The sequence below is a fragment of the Elgaria multicarinata genome, chromosome 5 (assembly GCF_023053635.1).
Source record: "Elgaria multicarinata webbii isolate HBS135686 ecotype San Diego chromosome 5, rElgMul1.1.pri, whole genome shotgun sequence".
In the NCBI taxonomy this organism is placed as follows: domain Eukaryota; kingdom Metazoa; phylum Chordata; class Lepidosauria; order Squamata; family Anguidae; genus Elgaria; species Elgaria multicarinata.
In genome coordinates, this window is record NC_086175.1 from 126,149,482 (window position 1) to 126,167,335 (window position 17,854).

The 17,854-nt window shown below is 44.0% G+C and overlaps 1 protein-coding gene across 1 annotated transcript in view; it reads left to right on the forward strand.

Moving 5' to 3' along the window:
• Positions 1-439: 439 nt before the first annotated feature.
• Positions 440-17,854, forward strand: part of ME3 (malic enzyme 3) — a 112,605-nt gene continuing 95,190 nt past the window's right edge. The window contains exons 1-2 of the mRNA XM_063127193.1: positions 440-518; positions 695-921. Coding sequence (XP_062983263.1) covers positions 730-921 — 192 coding nt within the window. The 5' untranslated portion in view covers positions 440-518; positions 695-729. The remainder of the gene's footprint in view (positions 519-694; positions 922-17,854) is intronic.

Genomic DNA, 17,854 nt, shown 5'->3' on the forward strand with positions numbered 1-17,854 from the left:
CCCGCTGAGTACCACTGGCATCCAGCTGACTGCTATCCTGAATGCAAAAAAAGACTGGACCAGAGGCTCCTTCGAGCAAGGCAGGTCTTTCCGGGTGCAGCTCTGCCCCCCCCCCCCGCAACATCCCTAGCCACTGAGCCCCCAGTTTCTCATCTTAAAGCCGCAGCCTTGGAGACAACGCCAGGTTCGATGGCTGCAAAGCTCACACAAACGCGGCTTCTCATCTCTCTCTGCTCCAACCGAGGCGGAGGCAGCCCCAGCGAGACCAAGACGCAGAGAGCTCCTGAGATGGGGGGGGTGGAGGAGGGAGAGAGGGGAAAGGGCGGGGGGGGGGGGCGGAGACGCCGTAGTTTCGCAACAGCCAGTCTCCGGGTTGCAAACCTTGTCACTCGATCTGCTTCCTGGGGTTTGCTTTCGTTTTTCCCAGGGTCGCCTCCTCTATGCGCTGCTGCTGGGTGCAATTGCCGGCTGATGAGCGAGGCACCTTGATCTGAGCAAAGGAAGCGCGGTAGAGCCTAGTAAGCATCGCCTTTTTGTTTCCAGCCCTTGCCAGGGGCCAAGGATCCAGCGGGTTTGGGGGAAGGGGACCAGCTTAGCCCTGTTACAGAGAACCCCCCCTCCCCATCTCTTGGTGCTGGCAGGACCCCGCCTGGCTCAACGCGCCCTTTCGCATGTGTGCCTTGTTTCGAAACAGCTCAGGTGAAGGATCTCCTCCAGGTGAAGGAAAGGATGCTGATGCCCGTTTGCAGGAGAACCGGGAGCCACCTTCTTCAGATGGTGGGGGCCACCAGCACAGTCCAAGGCCTCCGCTTCCCCCAGAATAGATGCTGCTACTCGAGAGAATCCTATCCTTCGCCCACGAAAGCCACGGGGATTAAAAAGAGGGGCTATGACATCACCAGGAACCCCCAGCTCAACAAGGTTAGACAAAGTCTCTCTGTTCTTGCCTGAAGGTGATGGGAACCAAAAGTAGTCACCACGAGAAGAGTCGTTTATTTATGTGTTTATTTCCTTTAGCATATTTATAAATCACACATGAAATACTCATACCTGTCTTTTGCGGACTGTTGCCTAGGGTGACCATATGAAAAGGAAGACAGGGCTCCTGTGTCTTTAACAGTTGTATTGAAAAAGAAATTTCAGCAGGTGTCATTTGTATATATGGGGAACCTGGTGAAATTCCCTCTTCATCACAACAATTAAAGCTGCAGGTGCCCTGCCCTCTTTTAAATCTGGTCACCCTAGTATAGCTCCTGCAGCTTTAACTGTTGTGATGAAGAGGAAATTTCACCAGGTGCGACATGCATACAAATGACACCTGCTGAAATTCCCTTTTCTATGCAGCTATTAAAGATACAGGAGCCCTGTCCTCCTTTTCATATGGTCACCCTACTTTTGCCTCCACTTTGCACCTCAGGGCATGTCTACACCATGCCTCCCCACCCCCACCCCCAATCGTCCCGGGATCTTCCCTGTGTATCCACATGATGTACAGGGGATCCCAGGAGCAGGCAGGGACAGTCCCTCCATTTCCCTGGGATTTCTGGAACCATTTTTCCCCTGGGGTTTCCTGCCAGGATCTCTTCTCGATCCTCCCAGAGTGCAGGACACTGAATAAAGGGCTCAAGTTAAAGAAAGCCAGATTCCAGCTGGATATCAGGAAAAACTTCCTGACTGTTAGAGCAGTACGACAATGGAACCAGTTACCTAGGGAGGTTGTGGGCTCTCCCACACTAGAGGCCTTCAAGAGGCAGCTGGACAAGCATCTGTCAGGGATGCTTTAGGGTGGATTCCTGCATTGAGCAGGGGGTTGGACTTGATGGCCCTGTAGGCCCCTTCCAACTCTGCTATTCTATGATTCAATCCCGGGACAATCCCGAGGAACTTGGGCGGTGTGGGCACCCATCCCAGCTTCTTCCCTCCTCACCGCAAGTAGTGGAGGTCAGTAGAGGGAAGAAACTGGGCTGGAGGTTGTCCAGGGACTTACTTTTTCGCTGGAGCGCATGTGTGCTCTGGCTCCTGTCTTTTTAAAATAAAAAAAAAATGGCGGCCATGATGGCACAATGTCCCTTTTCCTTTCCATGATGTCGTGCTTCGATGTAGACAGCCAGGGATGATCCTGGAAGCAGGTAAGTCCAGGATCAACCCCCTCCCTCTACACCCTGTGGTGTAGACACGCCCTCAGTCTGGTTTCCCGGGATAAGACGGCTTTTTATGCTTAAGTCATGGCTTAATTTTTAGACTACGATTCTTGAGATTGGTCTTATCAGTGGGTCTGTGTTATTCATGATGGCTATGTAGTACCGCTTGCTGGGGAACAACAATGGAGTGAACTAGCACCTTTATGTCCTATTTGTTGGCTTCCTAGAGGCGTGTGGTTGGTAAGTAGCAGCTAGGCCCTTGGTCTGATCCAGCAGGGCTCTTCTTATGTTCTTATGAGCATGCTATTCCCACATTACCTTAATCGTGCAAGCTGACCCTGAATTATGATCAATAATTTGTGCAAGCGAGTCAGTTCTGTGTTTCTAAGAACCCAGTGTGTTCCTTCCTAAATTAGGGCTAGTACACAAAAAGTAGGGTGACCATATGAAAAGGAGGACAGGGCTCCTGTATCTTTAAGAGTTGCATAGAAAAAGGAATCTCAGCAGGTTTCATTTGTATGTATTGGGAACCTGGTGGAATTCCCTCTTCATCACAGCAGTTAAAGCTGCAGGAGCTATACCTGAGTGACCAGATTTAAAAGAGGGCAGGGCACCTGCAACTTTAACTGGTGTGATGAAGAGGAAATTTCACCAGGTTCCCCATATATACAAATGACACCTGCTGAAATTTCCTTTTCAATACAACTGTTAAAGATGCAGGAGCCCTGTCCTCCTTTTCATATGGTTACCCTAACAAAAAGCAGCAGATGAAGTGTTAAAACTGTTCCTGGGCTGTACTGCTTTCAACTGCAGCTGTGAGAATCACATGATCTGATGCCTTTCCTTGAAACAAATGCACTGCGCATACAAAACAATCTAACCTATGAAGCAAAAAGCTAGGCTGGAATCCTTCTCTCCAGCATTCATTTTACTATGGACAAGGGATTTTGTTTCTTGAAGAATCAGACAAGCTACAGTTTGTTTGTCCAACTGCAAGACAATTTGCAGCTAAAGCAACAAACCATGGCTTAGCACTTCATACAAATGCAGCCGGTGTGTGTACAGATCAGCCTTGTATTTAAGTCTTAGCGTGGTCACCATAGGTGACAAGGAATTCCATGCAGGCGAGTGAGCAAACTGACAGAGGAGGGATGGTATATTGTACCCAGCATAGCAATGCAGCCAACCACTCTTCACCCTTCCTTTGCCAACTCCTGACAGGCTTGTAAAACTTTTTTTTTCTTTTTGCTTGCTAGTAACTTTTGCGGGGTTATTTACAAGGCCTATATAATTGATTGCAGGAGGAATAATTTAACGTACTTTGGAGTGACGCTTTCCCTATCTTTTGGAGAAGTTCCAGTGCAAGCCTTGCAGCTCTATAGTTCAGTCGTCAGCAATTTTATTTTGTTTTGAAAGAACTTGACAGAATATTGGCATAATAGTGGCTTGTCAGCTCTTTCAAATGGGTCCGTGCGCAACTTTTCTGAGTACTGCAGCAGGCACACGGCGTAGAACTGCAAATTAGAAGCGCGTCGTCTTCTGAATAATCGGGTTTTTTCATGTGTCTGTGTTTCTGTATATTTATTCATATTCCACTCGAGGTGGCTGTCAGTCTAAAGACCATCCATGCAGAATCGAACGAAGGCAACAATGAAGTAAAAATATGTTATTGAGGGTTTTAATCTCAAGATCGCCACAGTTCTGCAGCCAGCACTGAAATTCAAATTGTTTATTATGAGTTTAAAAATCCTCTTGAATGTGCACCTGAATGCATGATGGGGAATAAACTATCCATCTCAGCAGAACTGCAGACTTTGGCTTACTTAGTGGACGTGCGAATCCATACTGAGTTTGACTATGGGAGACAGATTGGAAAGCTTTAATAATGTGGCTATGGAATTATGGGGGCACTATAGTGGGGGCAAACCCCACCCCTCACTTCTAACAGCAGGTGCCACAATCTCTACCAGATGGAACACCATGCCAGGATGCGGGGTGGTGGTCGTTTGCATTAATCTTTGCAATATATAGACCCTCCCCAATCGTTTTGCTAAAGTATATCAGCAGGTATCTTCTTATCTAAGAATACAGTAGTGTAAGGCTTATTATTCAAGATCTGCCAGACCGATTTTGCTCGTTTATGTATTAAACTGAAGCTTAAACAGTGTAGATGTGCAGAAAAATTTGAAACTTCATAAAAGTTCAAAGCTCGGCTTGGGAAAGGAAAGGGATGAGGCAAGGGGCTTATGACCGTGGCTTACTTGGAAGCAACAAACGAGGGCCTAATCTACACCAAGCAGAATATTGCACATGAAAGCGTTAAATAAAAGGCAGGAGCCACACCAAGCAGGATATAGTGGTGTGAAAGCGGTATATGGTACGTGTCAATAGGCCTAAACAGTTTTCAGTGCACTTCAATATCTCTATAACACAGGAGTGTGGCTCCTGCCTTTTATATACTACTTCCATGCCACTTCCATAGTGCAATACCCAGCTTGGTATAGATTAGGCCCAAGATTCCAGGTTTATATGTCACAATAAGTGGTGGGAGTGTGCTGTTGCACCATGTCCTGCTTTGTTGGTCCCCGGTTGACAGCTGGTTGGCCACTGTGTGAACAGAGTGCTGGACTAGATGGACCCGTGGTCTGATCCAGCAGGGCACTTCTTCTGTTCTTATAAGCTATCTGCTTTAATTTAGTTCTAGCTCTTTTACCCAACAACCAGACAGAAACAAAACAACAACAACAGAGGTATACTTTAGCTCTTGTTTCCTGATGGTATTTTTTAACAAAATGGGCCTAATGAAAAGAAGCCCGCTAAAACCAACGTGAAATATATAAATAGGGCAGAACATCCTGAAAATACTTCGACAGTGCAGTCCTATACATGTCTACTCAGAAGGAAGAAAGGAAAGCCAAATGAACATGTAAGTATCTTGAGATTTAGCATTTGTCCAGAATGCAACCAAAAAAATCCATTCCCCTGCAAGTCTTTTCAGTGTATTACTTTAATATGCTGTAGTTTCTTGTATTTTATTTAAATTTTTCTATCTTATTTTTCGTAATTCACCCAAAATGTTTTGCTGGTGATGAGCAGTACATAAATACAATCTTTTGAAAGTTGTACCAAGTGTGTGGCAGACACAAAAGACGTTCAGTTTGTTCTCCAGGAAACCTGTGTCGTAGTGTTTAGAGAGATTATACACAGTATTAGCCTGCACTGTGCAGTGGTGGAGCCGTGAGTAAATGGATTTTAAAAGTTGTTTTAGAGAATCTGTGGCTTCAGTTACAGGGGCTTTCCTTATGTAAGCAAAAGCAAGGTAGCGTGTCAGGCTGAATAACTGAATTGTTCTGAATGGCCATTCGCCGCTTTCTTTCCCCATTCAGGGATACGTTACCAGTGCAACTATCAAAGACTAATAGATCTAGATCTACAGCATTTAAGAACTGCTGCTAACAAATCTTGCTCTCCACTGCTCTACAATAATTTTAATAACTATGGGCTCACTGCAGCTTCATATCTGTATGCTTTAACCATTCCCAAGTATAGGAGAGCATTTACCCTCGCTCGCTTTAATGTGTTGCCATCAGCATTACTAGAAGGATGATTTAGTAAGATCCCGGTTAATGAACAGATATGTCCCTGTGGTTCTGGAGCAATTGAATCTGTTGAACGTGTCATTTTGCACTGTTACATGTACGAAGAATGCAGAAAAAAGTTAATCTTTCCTTTATTAACAGCCTTTTCTGGATGTAGCCCCACAACGTTGGTATTAATCTGTTTAAGGGATGTGTCCTCCCATATTACTGAAAGGGTCTCTAAGTTTCTCATGACCTCAATGCAAATTAGAAAAATAACATTGCAATCCTTCTGAGAGAAGCAACTCACCAAGCTGTATTTTGATTTTATGTCACTTTTTATCTATCCCTTGTATGTTTTGGTGTTGATTTTGCTGGTCTGTGACCATAATAAATAACAATGAATGAACTATCAAAACTTGACCATAGCTGCTGCTGAGATGCTTTCAGCCTCTCCTTTGGAAGGGGTTAATTTGAGGACAGCCCCTAAATAAGGACAGTATGGACAAGGCTAGGAACTTTGCAAAGGACTGTGCTTAGTAAGTTGGAGAAGGCACTAAGTTAAAGGAGTGCACAGCAACAAGAAGGTTGACTGAGAAATTTATCCGAAGGGAGGGGAGTTTGTACCTTGGGTGAAAAACAGGAGAGTAAATTGGGTGTGGGTGGGTGAAAGAGAGAGAGAAAGAGAGCACAGTCCAAGGGCCTGTCTATACGTTGTCTTTGCCCTGGGATCGCTCTGAATCTGTGCTGTGTTGGTTATATGATGCAGCCACTGATTCGGAGCCACCCTGGGGCAAAGAGCCAAAGATCTGCAGCTGAAATGTCAGGCACTTACCCCAACTTTTTCTGCCCATGTGAAGTCTCTTCCGCCATCTGCCCTCACTCCATGGCCAATCCGGGAGGGCGGTCCTGGCGAATGGTGACCAGCGATTGGTTGCTGGAAGCCAGGAAGTGGGTGGAGGGTAGCTCTACTTCCTGCATAACTGCCAGAAACCCCACGCTATCTCTTTGGTGTTGGGATTAGCAAGTGTAACCCTATAGGAGAGAAACCGCGGGGTTTAGGGGGAGCACAGTGCCAATACACCGCTGTCAGGGCGGCCCCCAGGGCACTTGGCAGCCAAAGGTGCGAAATCCAAATGGGTTCCTCCATCCACACACATAAATAAATAACCAAGCATTTTCCAGCCTTTATTGGCACCCAGTGTTTGATGCTTCCTTGGATTTTGAGGCCGTTTCTACACCTGCCTTTTTCCCCATTTGGATGCCCAGGATCATCCTTGAGCATCCAGATGACACACAGGTGATCCCGGGAGCAGGCAGGAACGATCCCTTCGTTTGCCTGGGATAATCCTTAGGTGTAGAAAGGGCCTGAAATTGCACGGATTTCTGCCTCCTTGCTTTCAAGCCTATCTTCAAAATCTTAACGACTAGTACGTTTGAGATTATATTTCATTTTGGATAGCATCCAAGTGACAATGGCTAGCATCCTAAGAAAAGAGGACAATCCTGTGGAATTAATCCTTGTTCTCAGGGGGCTTCTGTCTTTCCGAAGCACGGCCAGCAAGATCCAAGCAGGGCTGGAGGAACGAATGAGGCTTTGACATCCTCTCCACCCTCCTTTGTTGTAATTTGAGCTAGACGGGCCCCTGAGCCTGTCTAGCTCACCTACCTGGCCGGGGATGGGAACAGAGGAAAAGAGGCTTGTGCATCCAGTGGATCCGCGGCTTCTTCCTTCCCCGTTTTGCCTCCCTTAGTTGTTTCTCATCGTCTTTCAAGGCTGCAACAGCAATATCAGGAAAGGAGCTTTGCACGGTGTCTGGGAGGAAAATCAAGCGGGGATTTCCCCCTCTGAGGCTACAGCTCTCTCTACAGTTCTGGAGGGACTCCTGGCTCTCTGGAGATGCTTTTCTGAGGTTGCAGGTGGCTGCAGAAAGAGGAAAGGTTGGGAAACATTCCTGCCGCAAACCGCCTTATCTCCTATGGCTCCCAGGGGGCTGCAAGCGGGGAGAAGAGGGGAAAGACTAGGGCACGCTGGGAGTTGTAGTACATTCTGTCTAAACATGCATATAATTGTGTTCTCACTAATCTTAAGATCCAAGCCATTATGCCTTGGTTGCTATAAAAAAAAACAAATATCTACTGCTCAGTTAATAGATGCATTTGGTATGTGCTTGCAGTATTCTTTTTTTAAAAAAAAAACTACTGTTGCTAGATTGAACATTTTTATTATCTCATTTTTATTATCTCAACTTACTCCCTTAACATGATTTCACTGTGCAATTTTAAAAATTGGACTAAATGATCCATGGAGTCCTTTCCTTTCCAAGCTGCTGGCAGCGCTCATGATGGATGAATATTGGCATTTCAAAGAGGACTCTTGCTACAGCAGGTCAGGACTGTGGTGACTCAGAGAGCATCTTTGAGAAGCATGGATTGAGTTGTCGTAGATGGTACACAATAAGCGATCTGTTCTTCTTGCTGGAAAAGAGTTGATGGGATGATAGAAACGTTGGAACAGGATGGCCACAGATTGGACCTTGCTCCAGTGGGATTTTATCTGAACCCTGGTAAACCTACCAAATTTTAATCAAGGCATAATACTACATTTGCTCACAGTTCCACTTGTAATGAAAAGAAAGAAAGAAAATCTTTTCAAGGTGTAAAAACTAGAAAAAGTCTAGTTATTCTATATACCAAACAGGCCTGTATACATTTAATAAACAGCATACAGAACAACTATGTAAGTTCACACCTGACCTGACTCCTCACCATTTCTTCTGTTGTCAAACTCACTACACCATTCTATGCCCATCAAGCAGCTTAGTCTGCATGGAGCTGTTTTGGGCTAAACCTCCCCCCCCCCTTTTGCGTTTTTGTTCTAAAGATTTTTTGTACGTTTGCAGGCCATGGTATTTCCCCAAGCCTGCTGATGCCTCCCTCTTGTACATGGGTAGTGCAGTTTTGGCTACATAAGGATCATGATTAGTATATAGGATATGCCTATGTATATATTACATGTCTGTTACATAAAAAAATCCAAAAAAGAGAGGGGAGATATAGACCTGGTTCACACATAACGACAACCCCTGAATATGAGTTATTGTTGAATCATAGTTTAAGAACATAAGAGCCATGCTGCATCTAATCCAGTACTCTGTTCATACAGTGGCCGACCAGCTGTTGACCAGGGACCCACAAGCAGGACACAGTTCAGGGTTTGCATGTAACAACAATACTGTTAGCTACTTTAATACCTTTTCTTCTGATAAGCAGGTGGGATATAAATATTTTAAATAAACAAACCAGAAGCTAACCACCATATCTTTAGCACAGTGTTTCTCAAACTGTGGGCTGCAAACCACCAGTGGGTCTCAGCTTATTTTCGGGTAGGGCAGAGTGCTGCAGCCCTCCCAGTACCTCTAGCAGGAGGGAGGCACGAAAGAAATCTGCAGGATAGGGGAAGAGGTTATTAGTTGAGCGAGAGAAGAGAAAGGGACAAGAAATGACAGCAGAAGAGTCAGAATACTTTGAGAGTTTTCCTCTTTGAGCCTCTGGATCAGAATACTCTGAAGTGAGGAGGCTGTCATGATACCTCCAGAGCCCATGTCTCTACTTCACTTCAGGAAAGTTGAGTTATTGAACAACTTGCTTCAAGGAAGTCACTGTGGCAAAAGATTTAGCCATTTCCAAAGTGGGATTACAGAGCCGTATAAAATTATATCAGTTATTTATTTATTTATTTTATTGCATTTACATCCTGCCTTTTTTCCTGCAAGGAACCCAAGGTGGCATACATAATCCTCCTCCTCTCCACTTTAACCTCACAACGACAACCCTGTTAGGTGGGTTGGGCTGAGAGTCTGTGACTGGCCCAAAGTCACCCAGTGGGTTTCCATGGCTGAGTGGGGATTAGAACCCGGCTCTCCCGGCTCCCAGTCTGACACTCTAGCCACTACACCACACTGGCCATTACACTACAATCATTGTGAGTGATTGTGCCAAACTCTGCCTCCAAACTCTGCCACCATTTTGTGTCTGGTTCTGCTATCTTTTTCAGCTCTCTCAAAGGGTCCCTCAGGGTAGAAGGTTTGAGCGCCCCTGGACAAGATCTACACTACTGCCTTAAAACGGTTTATAACAGTAGTGACAACTGTTGGGGCCCATGACACACTCCATATACAGTTTTCAAAATGTTTTCAAAGTGTTTTATCCTGCTTGATAAAACAGATCTGGCCCTGCTGGTCTAGGAATCAAGTGTGAAAGCTCTGGCCCTGCTGGTCTAGGAATCAAGTGTGAAAGCTGAATTCATATTTTATTGTGCTCTGTAATGTTTTCCATATCACCGTTATCCAACAGTTTTTCTTTTCCTCAATAAATTCCTCTTGGTTAACTATAGTTCAGTGTGAAATGTTGTGTGGTTAATGAGGTGAGGACCTGAGGTAAACAGATCCAACTTTGCGGAGTGCTGTCTCCACAGAGAGCAGCTCTTTTCTTTTACATCGCTCAGAAGATTTTAGAGCAGGAATAGATGTAGCTCCCCAGAGAGCAGAGGCAAAAGGCACTTGCATCTCCCTGACACCGCATGGACAAGGATTTTAAATTAAGATCTTTGAAGATTTGTTGCACAAAGCTCCCTGGGTCTCTGTTTTGCACACCCTAACCTGGAGCATCTTTTTGGTATGAGTAAATGAGGAAGGCATATTCTAATTAAGTGTAGTAATATACTAATGAACAACAATATCTGTGGCTAGGAAATTAAGCCCTGTGGATCACATATGCTGATATGTGGAGGCATTTAGATAATTAGTTACTAATAGTAGCAGGATGAGTAAGGGCCCCAAGATACCACTGTAACAAGATCATTTTATATATTGGGTTTCTGTGTGATGTTTACTATCTTGTTCACTGGCTGTCAAGCAGTCAGCTTTGCCTGCGTGGATGTAAATGATATTTAGTTCAGTGTTGCAAAATATGTTCCCAGGCGATGCCATTAAAATATATATATGGGGGTAGCCCCACGTCAAGCACGTTGCAGTAGTCTAACCGTGATGTAACCAAGGCATGATCAGACTGCAAGATCAGACCAACTCAGGAATGGTCAGAGCCAGTGCATGAAAAATAGTTGTACGAATGCGCTCTTCGCCACTGCTACCAGCTGAAGATCCAGAGACAGCATAGGCTCCAGGAGCCCTCCCAAGTTATGAACCTGATCTTTCAGGGGGAGTGTGACCCCCTTGCAGAATAGGTTGAATGCCAGTTTGCGAGCCAGGTTTTCTACTGTCCAATTGGACCTCTGGTTTCCTGGATTTAAGCTCAGCTTGTTTAACCTCTTCTGATTTAGGCATCGGGTTTAGGCAGCAATCAAGTGTGTTGAACACTTCCTTGGAGTCATGTAACAAAGAGCAATAGAGCTGAGTGTCATCAGTATTTTGATGGCATCTCACTCCAAGGGGGGATCTACACTATTGCTTTTAAAGCGCTTTAAAGCACTTTGAAAATGTTTTGAAAACTGTATATGTAGTGTGTCCTGGGCCCCAACAGTTGTCAAAACTGTTATAAAGTGCTAGCGTAGATCCCCCCCAGAGCATTGGATACCCCTCCCAGTAGTTTCAGGTAGATGCTAAATAATAAAGGGGACAAGCCAGAACACCTCAACACCAATCCCTGATGCCAAATATGCCCCTGTGGTTTTTCTTCTTTGAGTGTCTTAGGAATTTTTATTAATTCACTCACTCGTTTCTGCCCCTCCCCCCAGCATAGTTTCAGGGAGTCCTTAGAGGAGATTCCGGCAAATAAAAATGGACAATAAAATGCCTTTCTGTACTAAAAACCATTAAAATCCCAAAACAACGAACCATACAAAACATAAAAGCAGCAGTAAAATTAATCACAAATCACTTCCCAGCAGCTGATAAAGATTCAATTCAAACCAGATTCCTGTAGTCAGATGCCTGCTTTCTTGTACCAAGTTTGTCTTTCCAAATAACTATTTCATTGTGCTTCTCAGGTTGGAGACATTAATCCAACAGCAGCATGAAAGAACCCAGTATTGCCCGACTGGCTTCTGATATTCCTTGTCTGCAAGACTAGAAGTGCAATCCTGTACATGTTTAAACAGAAAAAAAGTCCTACAACTCCCAGCATGCCCCCAGCCCAGCATGCTGGGAGTTGTAGGACTTTTCCCTCTCTAAGCATGCATAGGATTGCGCCCTAAACCCATTTATAGGTCTGAGGTCTCTTCGTTCAACTGCTTGGGAGAAAATGGGGCCACACCTACACCCTACAATTGAATAAGCTTGTTCAATATCCCTAGGGAAGCAGCAGTTCCATAATGTGGGTGCCACCACCGAAAAGATTCTGTGTCTTCTTCAAGGCAGTCTGATATTGGGTAAAGAAAGGACTCAGAACTGAGTCTCTGCTGCCAACAGTACCATATGGGGGGCAAGGATCATATGCAAGCACTTTTGAGGAGAAAATCTTGTTTGGGATTTTTAGTCTGCCCCAGTCGCTGGTGCTACGTGTTAAATGGGGGCCTGTGGTCAAACTCTGGCAATGTTTGCACTAGTCCATCTTGCTCTCTCTATGTTAATTCCCAATATGTGCTTATAAGAGTGTCTGGTTTTCAATACATGTGAGCTTGAATGGAGAAGACCCACCTATGGAGAGTGCCAACTGGCTCACACACACACACACACACACACACACACACACACACACACACCCTCTCTAATCTCTTTTTTAAATGTTTGATTTAAAAACAAAACAAAAGGGAAGGGAAGTATACTTGAATAAATGGACAAAGGGCAGTTTTTAAAAAGTGAAGGCAGTTTTTAAGACAGTTTTTTTAATAGGGAGGTCAGATTTTGGCTCAGTTCAGACTGTAAAGGAGACTGGACCCAGCCAAGCTGGCCTTCCACTGGATTTTGCACAGATCCCCAGAACAAAACGCACACAGCTCACAGTTTGGAGGTTTAAGCCCAATTTATTTAGGAAAGAGGCAAGCAAACAGGATTAGCAACTAAAACTATAGATACATGCAGATATATATTGAACCCAGAACCAAGCAAACTAAAAACTAAGTTACAATATCATACGTCACCCAGCCATGGAGTCAGCCAGCTCAGAACAAAAACCCCCTTTCAAAGTATACCCTTTATAGATACTCTTTCCACTCCTTTCCCCCTCCCTTCGGCTCTCCCTGCGATGATCTTTCACACCTCTCCAGAGATGTTAATTTCTCTCAAGGTCAGCCGGCCTGGCCCCAAGCGGTTCCAGGAAGTACCAGAACGCCCCCATACATCTGGCCGGTTATCTACTCCACTCCTAAAACCATAACAATAGAATTTATTTATTTATTTATTTATTTATTACATTTTTATACCGCCCAATAGCCAAAGCTCTCTTGGCGGTTCACAAAAATTAAAACCACAATAAAACACCCAACAGGTTAAAACACAATTACGAAATACAGTATAAAAAGCACAACCAGGATAAAACCACACAGCAAAGTTGATATAAGATTAAAATACAGAGTTAAAACAGTAAAATTTAAATTTAAGTTAAAATTAAGTGCTAAAATCAATAGAACACTTTAACATATTTTAAGAACAGCCATTCCATGTGTGAATTTACCCCTTCCTTACACAGACAACATGTTTTAACTCCACCGTTGTGTGAGTGTGAGCTACCATGGAGTTGAGTAAAAGTCAATGCAACATTTGATTGGCAGTTCCTCCACCCCAGTGGTTCTCAACCTTCCTAATGCCACGACCCTTTAATACAGTTCCTCATGTTGTGGTGACCCCCAACCATAAAATTATTTTCATTCTTCTCTACACGATCCATTGTCATGGGATGGTTTGCTAATGAAAATAATACATAACAATAGCTTTAATAATACAAAAGATGATACATGACATAGTTAAGTCAATACAGTTTCCTAAGACCATCGGAAATATGTGTTTTCCGATGGTCTTAGGCGACCCCTGTGAAAGGGTCTTCCGACCCCCAAAGGGGTCCCGACCCACAGGTTGAGAACCGCTGCTCCACCCTCTCTCCTCCAGCAGTCCTCCCAATGGTATCCCATCAGCCATAGCTGAGGGGAAAAACCAATCCTGGCGGCTTTCCTAGAGCAGCACTTGCTCCTTTGGCCGCTCTTGCCAAGGAACTCTGTAGCCAGTGGGGAAACCCCACTCAGTGCAGCAGGAAACTCCACGGAGCCCTCAGGACAACACTCAACACAACGGTTGTGCAGGAACTCTCCTCTGCACATTGTGGGTATTCAGGGTGGAGTGTTTTTCAAACAAAACTCCATCGTGGGATGGAGTTTTCCCTCCAGACAACACATTTCTCAGTGTTGGTGTAACAACTCCACAGTGGAGTCCTAAAACCACCATTGAGAAATGTGTTGTCTGAACTGAGCCTTTAAAAAGGGAACCCAGATTTTAAAAAGGGAAGAGAGTTTGGCTGATGGCTGACAGCTGAGCCAGTGTTCCCTTCACTGGGAAGTACAATTACGGTGACCATATGAAAAGGAGGACAGAGCTCCTGTATCTTTAACAGTTGCATAGAAAAGGGAATTTCAGCAGGTGTCATTTGTATATATGGAGAACCTGGTGAAATTTCCTCTTCGTCACACCAGTTAAAGCCGCAGGAGCCCTGCCCTCTTTTAAATCTGGTCACTCTAGTATAGCTCCTGCACCTTTAACTGTTGTAATGGCGAGGGAATTTCACCAGGTTCTCCATATATACAAATGACACCTGCTGAAATTCCCTTTTCTATGCATCTTAAAGATTCAGGAGCCCTGTCCTCCTTTTCATATGGTCACCCTAAGTACAATGGGTTTGCAGACTATAAAGCTAGGAGGTCATCTGCTGTGACTCTTCTTCCCTTTTATATTGCATCTGCCTTCATTCAGCCGTTATCATTTTTTTTAAACCTTAATATTACCATCTGACTTGAGAGGCATGGCAGAGGGTGCAAATGCTAATAATGTCACATTTTTCCTGGAGCTATTTGTGGAGCAAGACAACAATCCGAAGCTCCCAGAAGACACTGTTCTTTTTTTTAATTTTTACATTTCCTTTAACGCAATGACCCTTCTTTAGCATCCTCTTCCTCGCAGATCTCTCGTGATGTGTCATTTCCACACCCACCCCATCCCCACAGCATCTCTTTTAAATACCAAGAATACATTCATTTAGAACATCCTGTTCTATCCCATTGTGTTATCTGATAGTCCTTTCTCCCCTTTTAACTTGTGTTGGATAAGTTTCAAATTTACAGCTATTTTTCCTTGTGAGGACATTCACCATAAGCTTCTGGCGCCATTAAGACATTTCAGAATTTACAGGTTCCCATGCAGGTATCACATAAAATGTGTATTTGCATTAAAGGTGCAGGTTTTGTTTTGTTTAAGGTGCAAATAGCATCAGCAGAAGGGGAATTCCTTATTATTGGGGTAACAGCAGACATGGAGGAGGGATGCAACCCAATTTCCATTGGGAGGAAATCCCCCTTTAACTCCAATGGGGACAGTGGAAGCTAGTGGCTCCAATTTCAGTGGGGCTGAATTTCCATTTATTTACTTATTCATTGCATTTCTATACCGCCCAATAGCCAAATTAACCCACGGTGGGCTGTCGTGTTGTTCAAACTAGCCCTATGTCTCTTTTGCCTGCATCAATAGAACACTTCAGGAGAAGAAGATGGCCAGACTTATGTTCAAGTAAGTTCAAGACAGATGTGCTCACCAGCCAGCATGAGAAATATCTCAGCGTATCGAAACATGCATAGGATTGTGCCTTTAGCTAGTAATCCACATTAATGTTAACTGGGCTCTCTAGACAATAGGCGTGTTCTTGGATTTGCTTCCGTTAGCCAAAAGTGTAGAAATCACATCTGTTATTAGGCAGTGGGATATAATGCTAAATTCCAGACTCAGCAAAATTCTTTTGCAATAGGATGGCCTAAAGTTCTTATTCTTTTTGGTTTGTTTTCCTGAGTTAGCACTGAAGATACTTTTTGACACATCAGCTCATTCATTTTTGGGATTTTTAAAAGGGCCAGTCATTTTCGTGCATGAGGGAACCCCTAAAATATGCATGACTCAAAGTAACCCTTGTGAATTTCCTTGTAGCCAGTTCATTGGAAGTGTGTCTCGAAAATCTATTCTCACTCCCAGAATTGTAGTTCTTAACGCCATCTATTTAAGCATCATGCAGAATGAACCCAGGTGTTCTGAGTTGTTTGGGAGGGACCTTACAGTGCAATCCTATACCCGCCTACTCAGAAGTAAGCACAAGCAAGCTCTCAAGTAACTGTGGGTCCTATTTTGTAATCTGCTTTAAAGGGGGGCTGTCTGTTTTACAGAGTCAATAAATTTTGGAAATAGGATGTCAACCTTGACCAAGGGCTTTATTGTATTAATATAGAGGACATAAATTAGACTTAAAGATTAACAAAAGAACCTGCAGCAAAATATTGCAGAGTGAGTGTTCCTGTCCAGTCAGCCAGGTAGCCAGCATAGCCCTTTCTAGGATATTCCATTACATTTCCCTGGTTTTCTCTTTCTCCCTCCTAACAAATGCTCAGTATTCCATGGCTGCTAAGCTTGCTCATTGCTCATTGGGGTGTTTTTGGGGGGAGGCACTTGCCCTTTAGGCCTTTTCTTTAAGGTGGGGGGGAAGAAAACATGTACTTCTGCAACCCTTGGCTTTTCCCAAACCTGCTGAGACCTTCCTTGTGCATAGATGGTGCCATTTTGGATGTACACGTAATGGCACTCACAGCCTGGACATTGGAAATAGAAGAAATGCTGAAGTCATCGAGGTCACCTCTGAGCATAGTTCTTTATATATGCCTGAATTTAGGGGAGAAAGGGCTTGGAGGCTGGAGGCTGGACCCCCTCGACTCTTCCCTTATCTGTTTAGAAATTAACCTCTGGGTAACCCTCAGATGATGACACCTCCCTTTCCCCATTCTGTCCTCTCTGCTTCCAGCCAAACTTTCCAGGCAAAATAGGAACAACTGGCTACCCAACAAATCCCAAACCCCCCAACTTGGTTTCTGTCCATAGAACGTTGGCTAGCCAAGCTGACTCTGCTATATTCAGAATCCACCCAGTCTCTTAGCTATTCTTCCCATTCCCCAGGCTTGGGAAGGAAGTATTTTAAGATGGAAGAAATCCTCTAAAATGTGGCATGTTAGTCTCATTGCTCCACCTTTCAAGACTCAATAACTCTCTTAGATTAATGGTAACAAGTAAGTGTAACATAGAGGTATGATGATGATGATGGTGATGGTGGTTTTAAACTTGATTTGCTATGAGAAAAAATTACTCTCATTATGGAGTACTGTGAGGCAGAGATGTTTCAAACCTTTTTTTTTTTTGCATGCTATTTTTGTGTGTTAAAAAACCAAGACATACTTCAGCCTTATTAGGTGATCCTACTGCAGGCCAGAAATCTAGTAAATGCAGAGTTCCAAATTACTGAGCTGTATCCCAGAGGGACTTTAGTTAGTCCCCAGCTGGGTGGGAATCTCTTTAGTAAGTTGGTGAGGAATGTCACGGGGGTCAGTGGAAGTGGGAACGGAGTGTGGGGAGAAATGCAGTTGTTGGTGTGTGTGTGTCTTTAAAAAAAAACAGGAGTTTATAATATGAAACAACAATGATTTGGTTTTTTGCTTTGTACATTTTATGTATGTCTCATCGGTCATGTTCCCCTTCTCAAGTTTAGGATTGAAAGAACTGATGTAGCATTTACTTTCTATGTGACATGTTCCTTGTATGAAGGGATGATTCTCTCAGAGCAGTTTTATACAGGCGAGATTCAAAATCAGGACTTGAAATGTCCAGTCGTTGGTTGTGCCCTACTTTGGGATTCTTTTATAATGAAAAGTGGGTAATACATTTTATAAAGAAATGATAAATAAGTGGGTTTCTGGTTGCAGTTTGGAGGCAAAATTTGTTTGTGTAAAACCCGTAGGTTTGTCCAATTCCAAACCATAGGTTTGTCCAAAATATATTTTGTGCAAAACAGGAAGGGAGGAAGGGAATTGGAGCAGGAAGAAATAGTGCCGGCTCTTGGGCGAGACACCCTCAATAGGCCCCCTACCTCAGTGAATCCACCTTC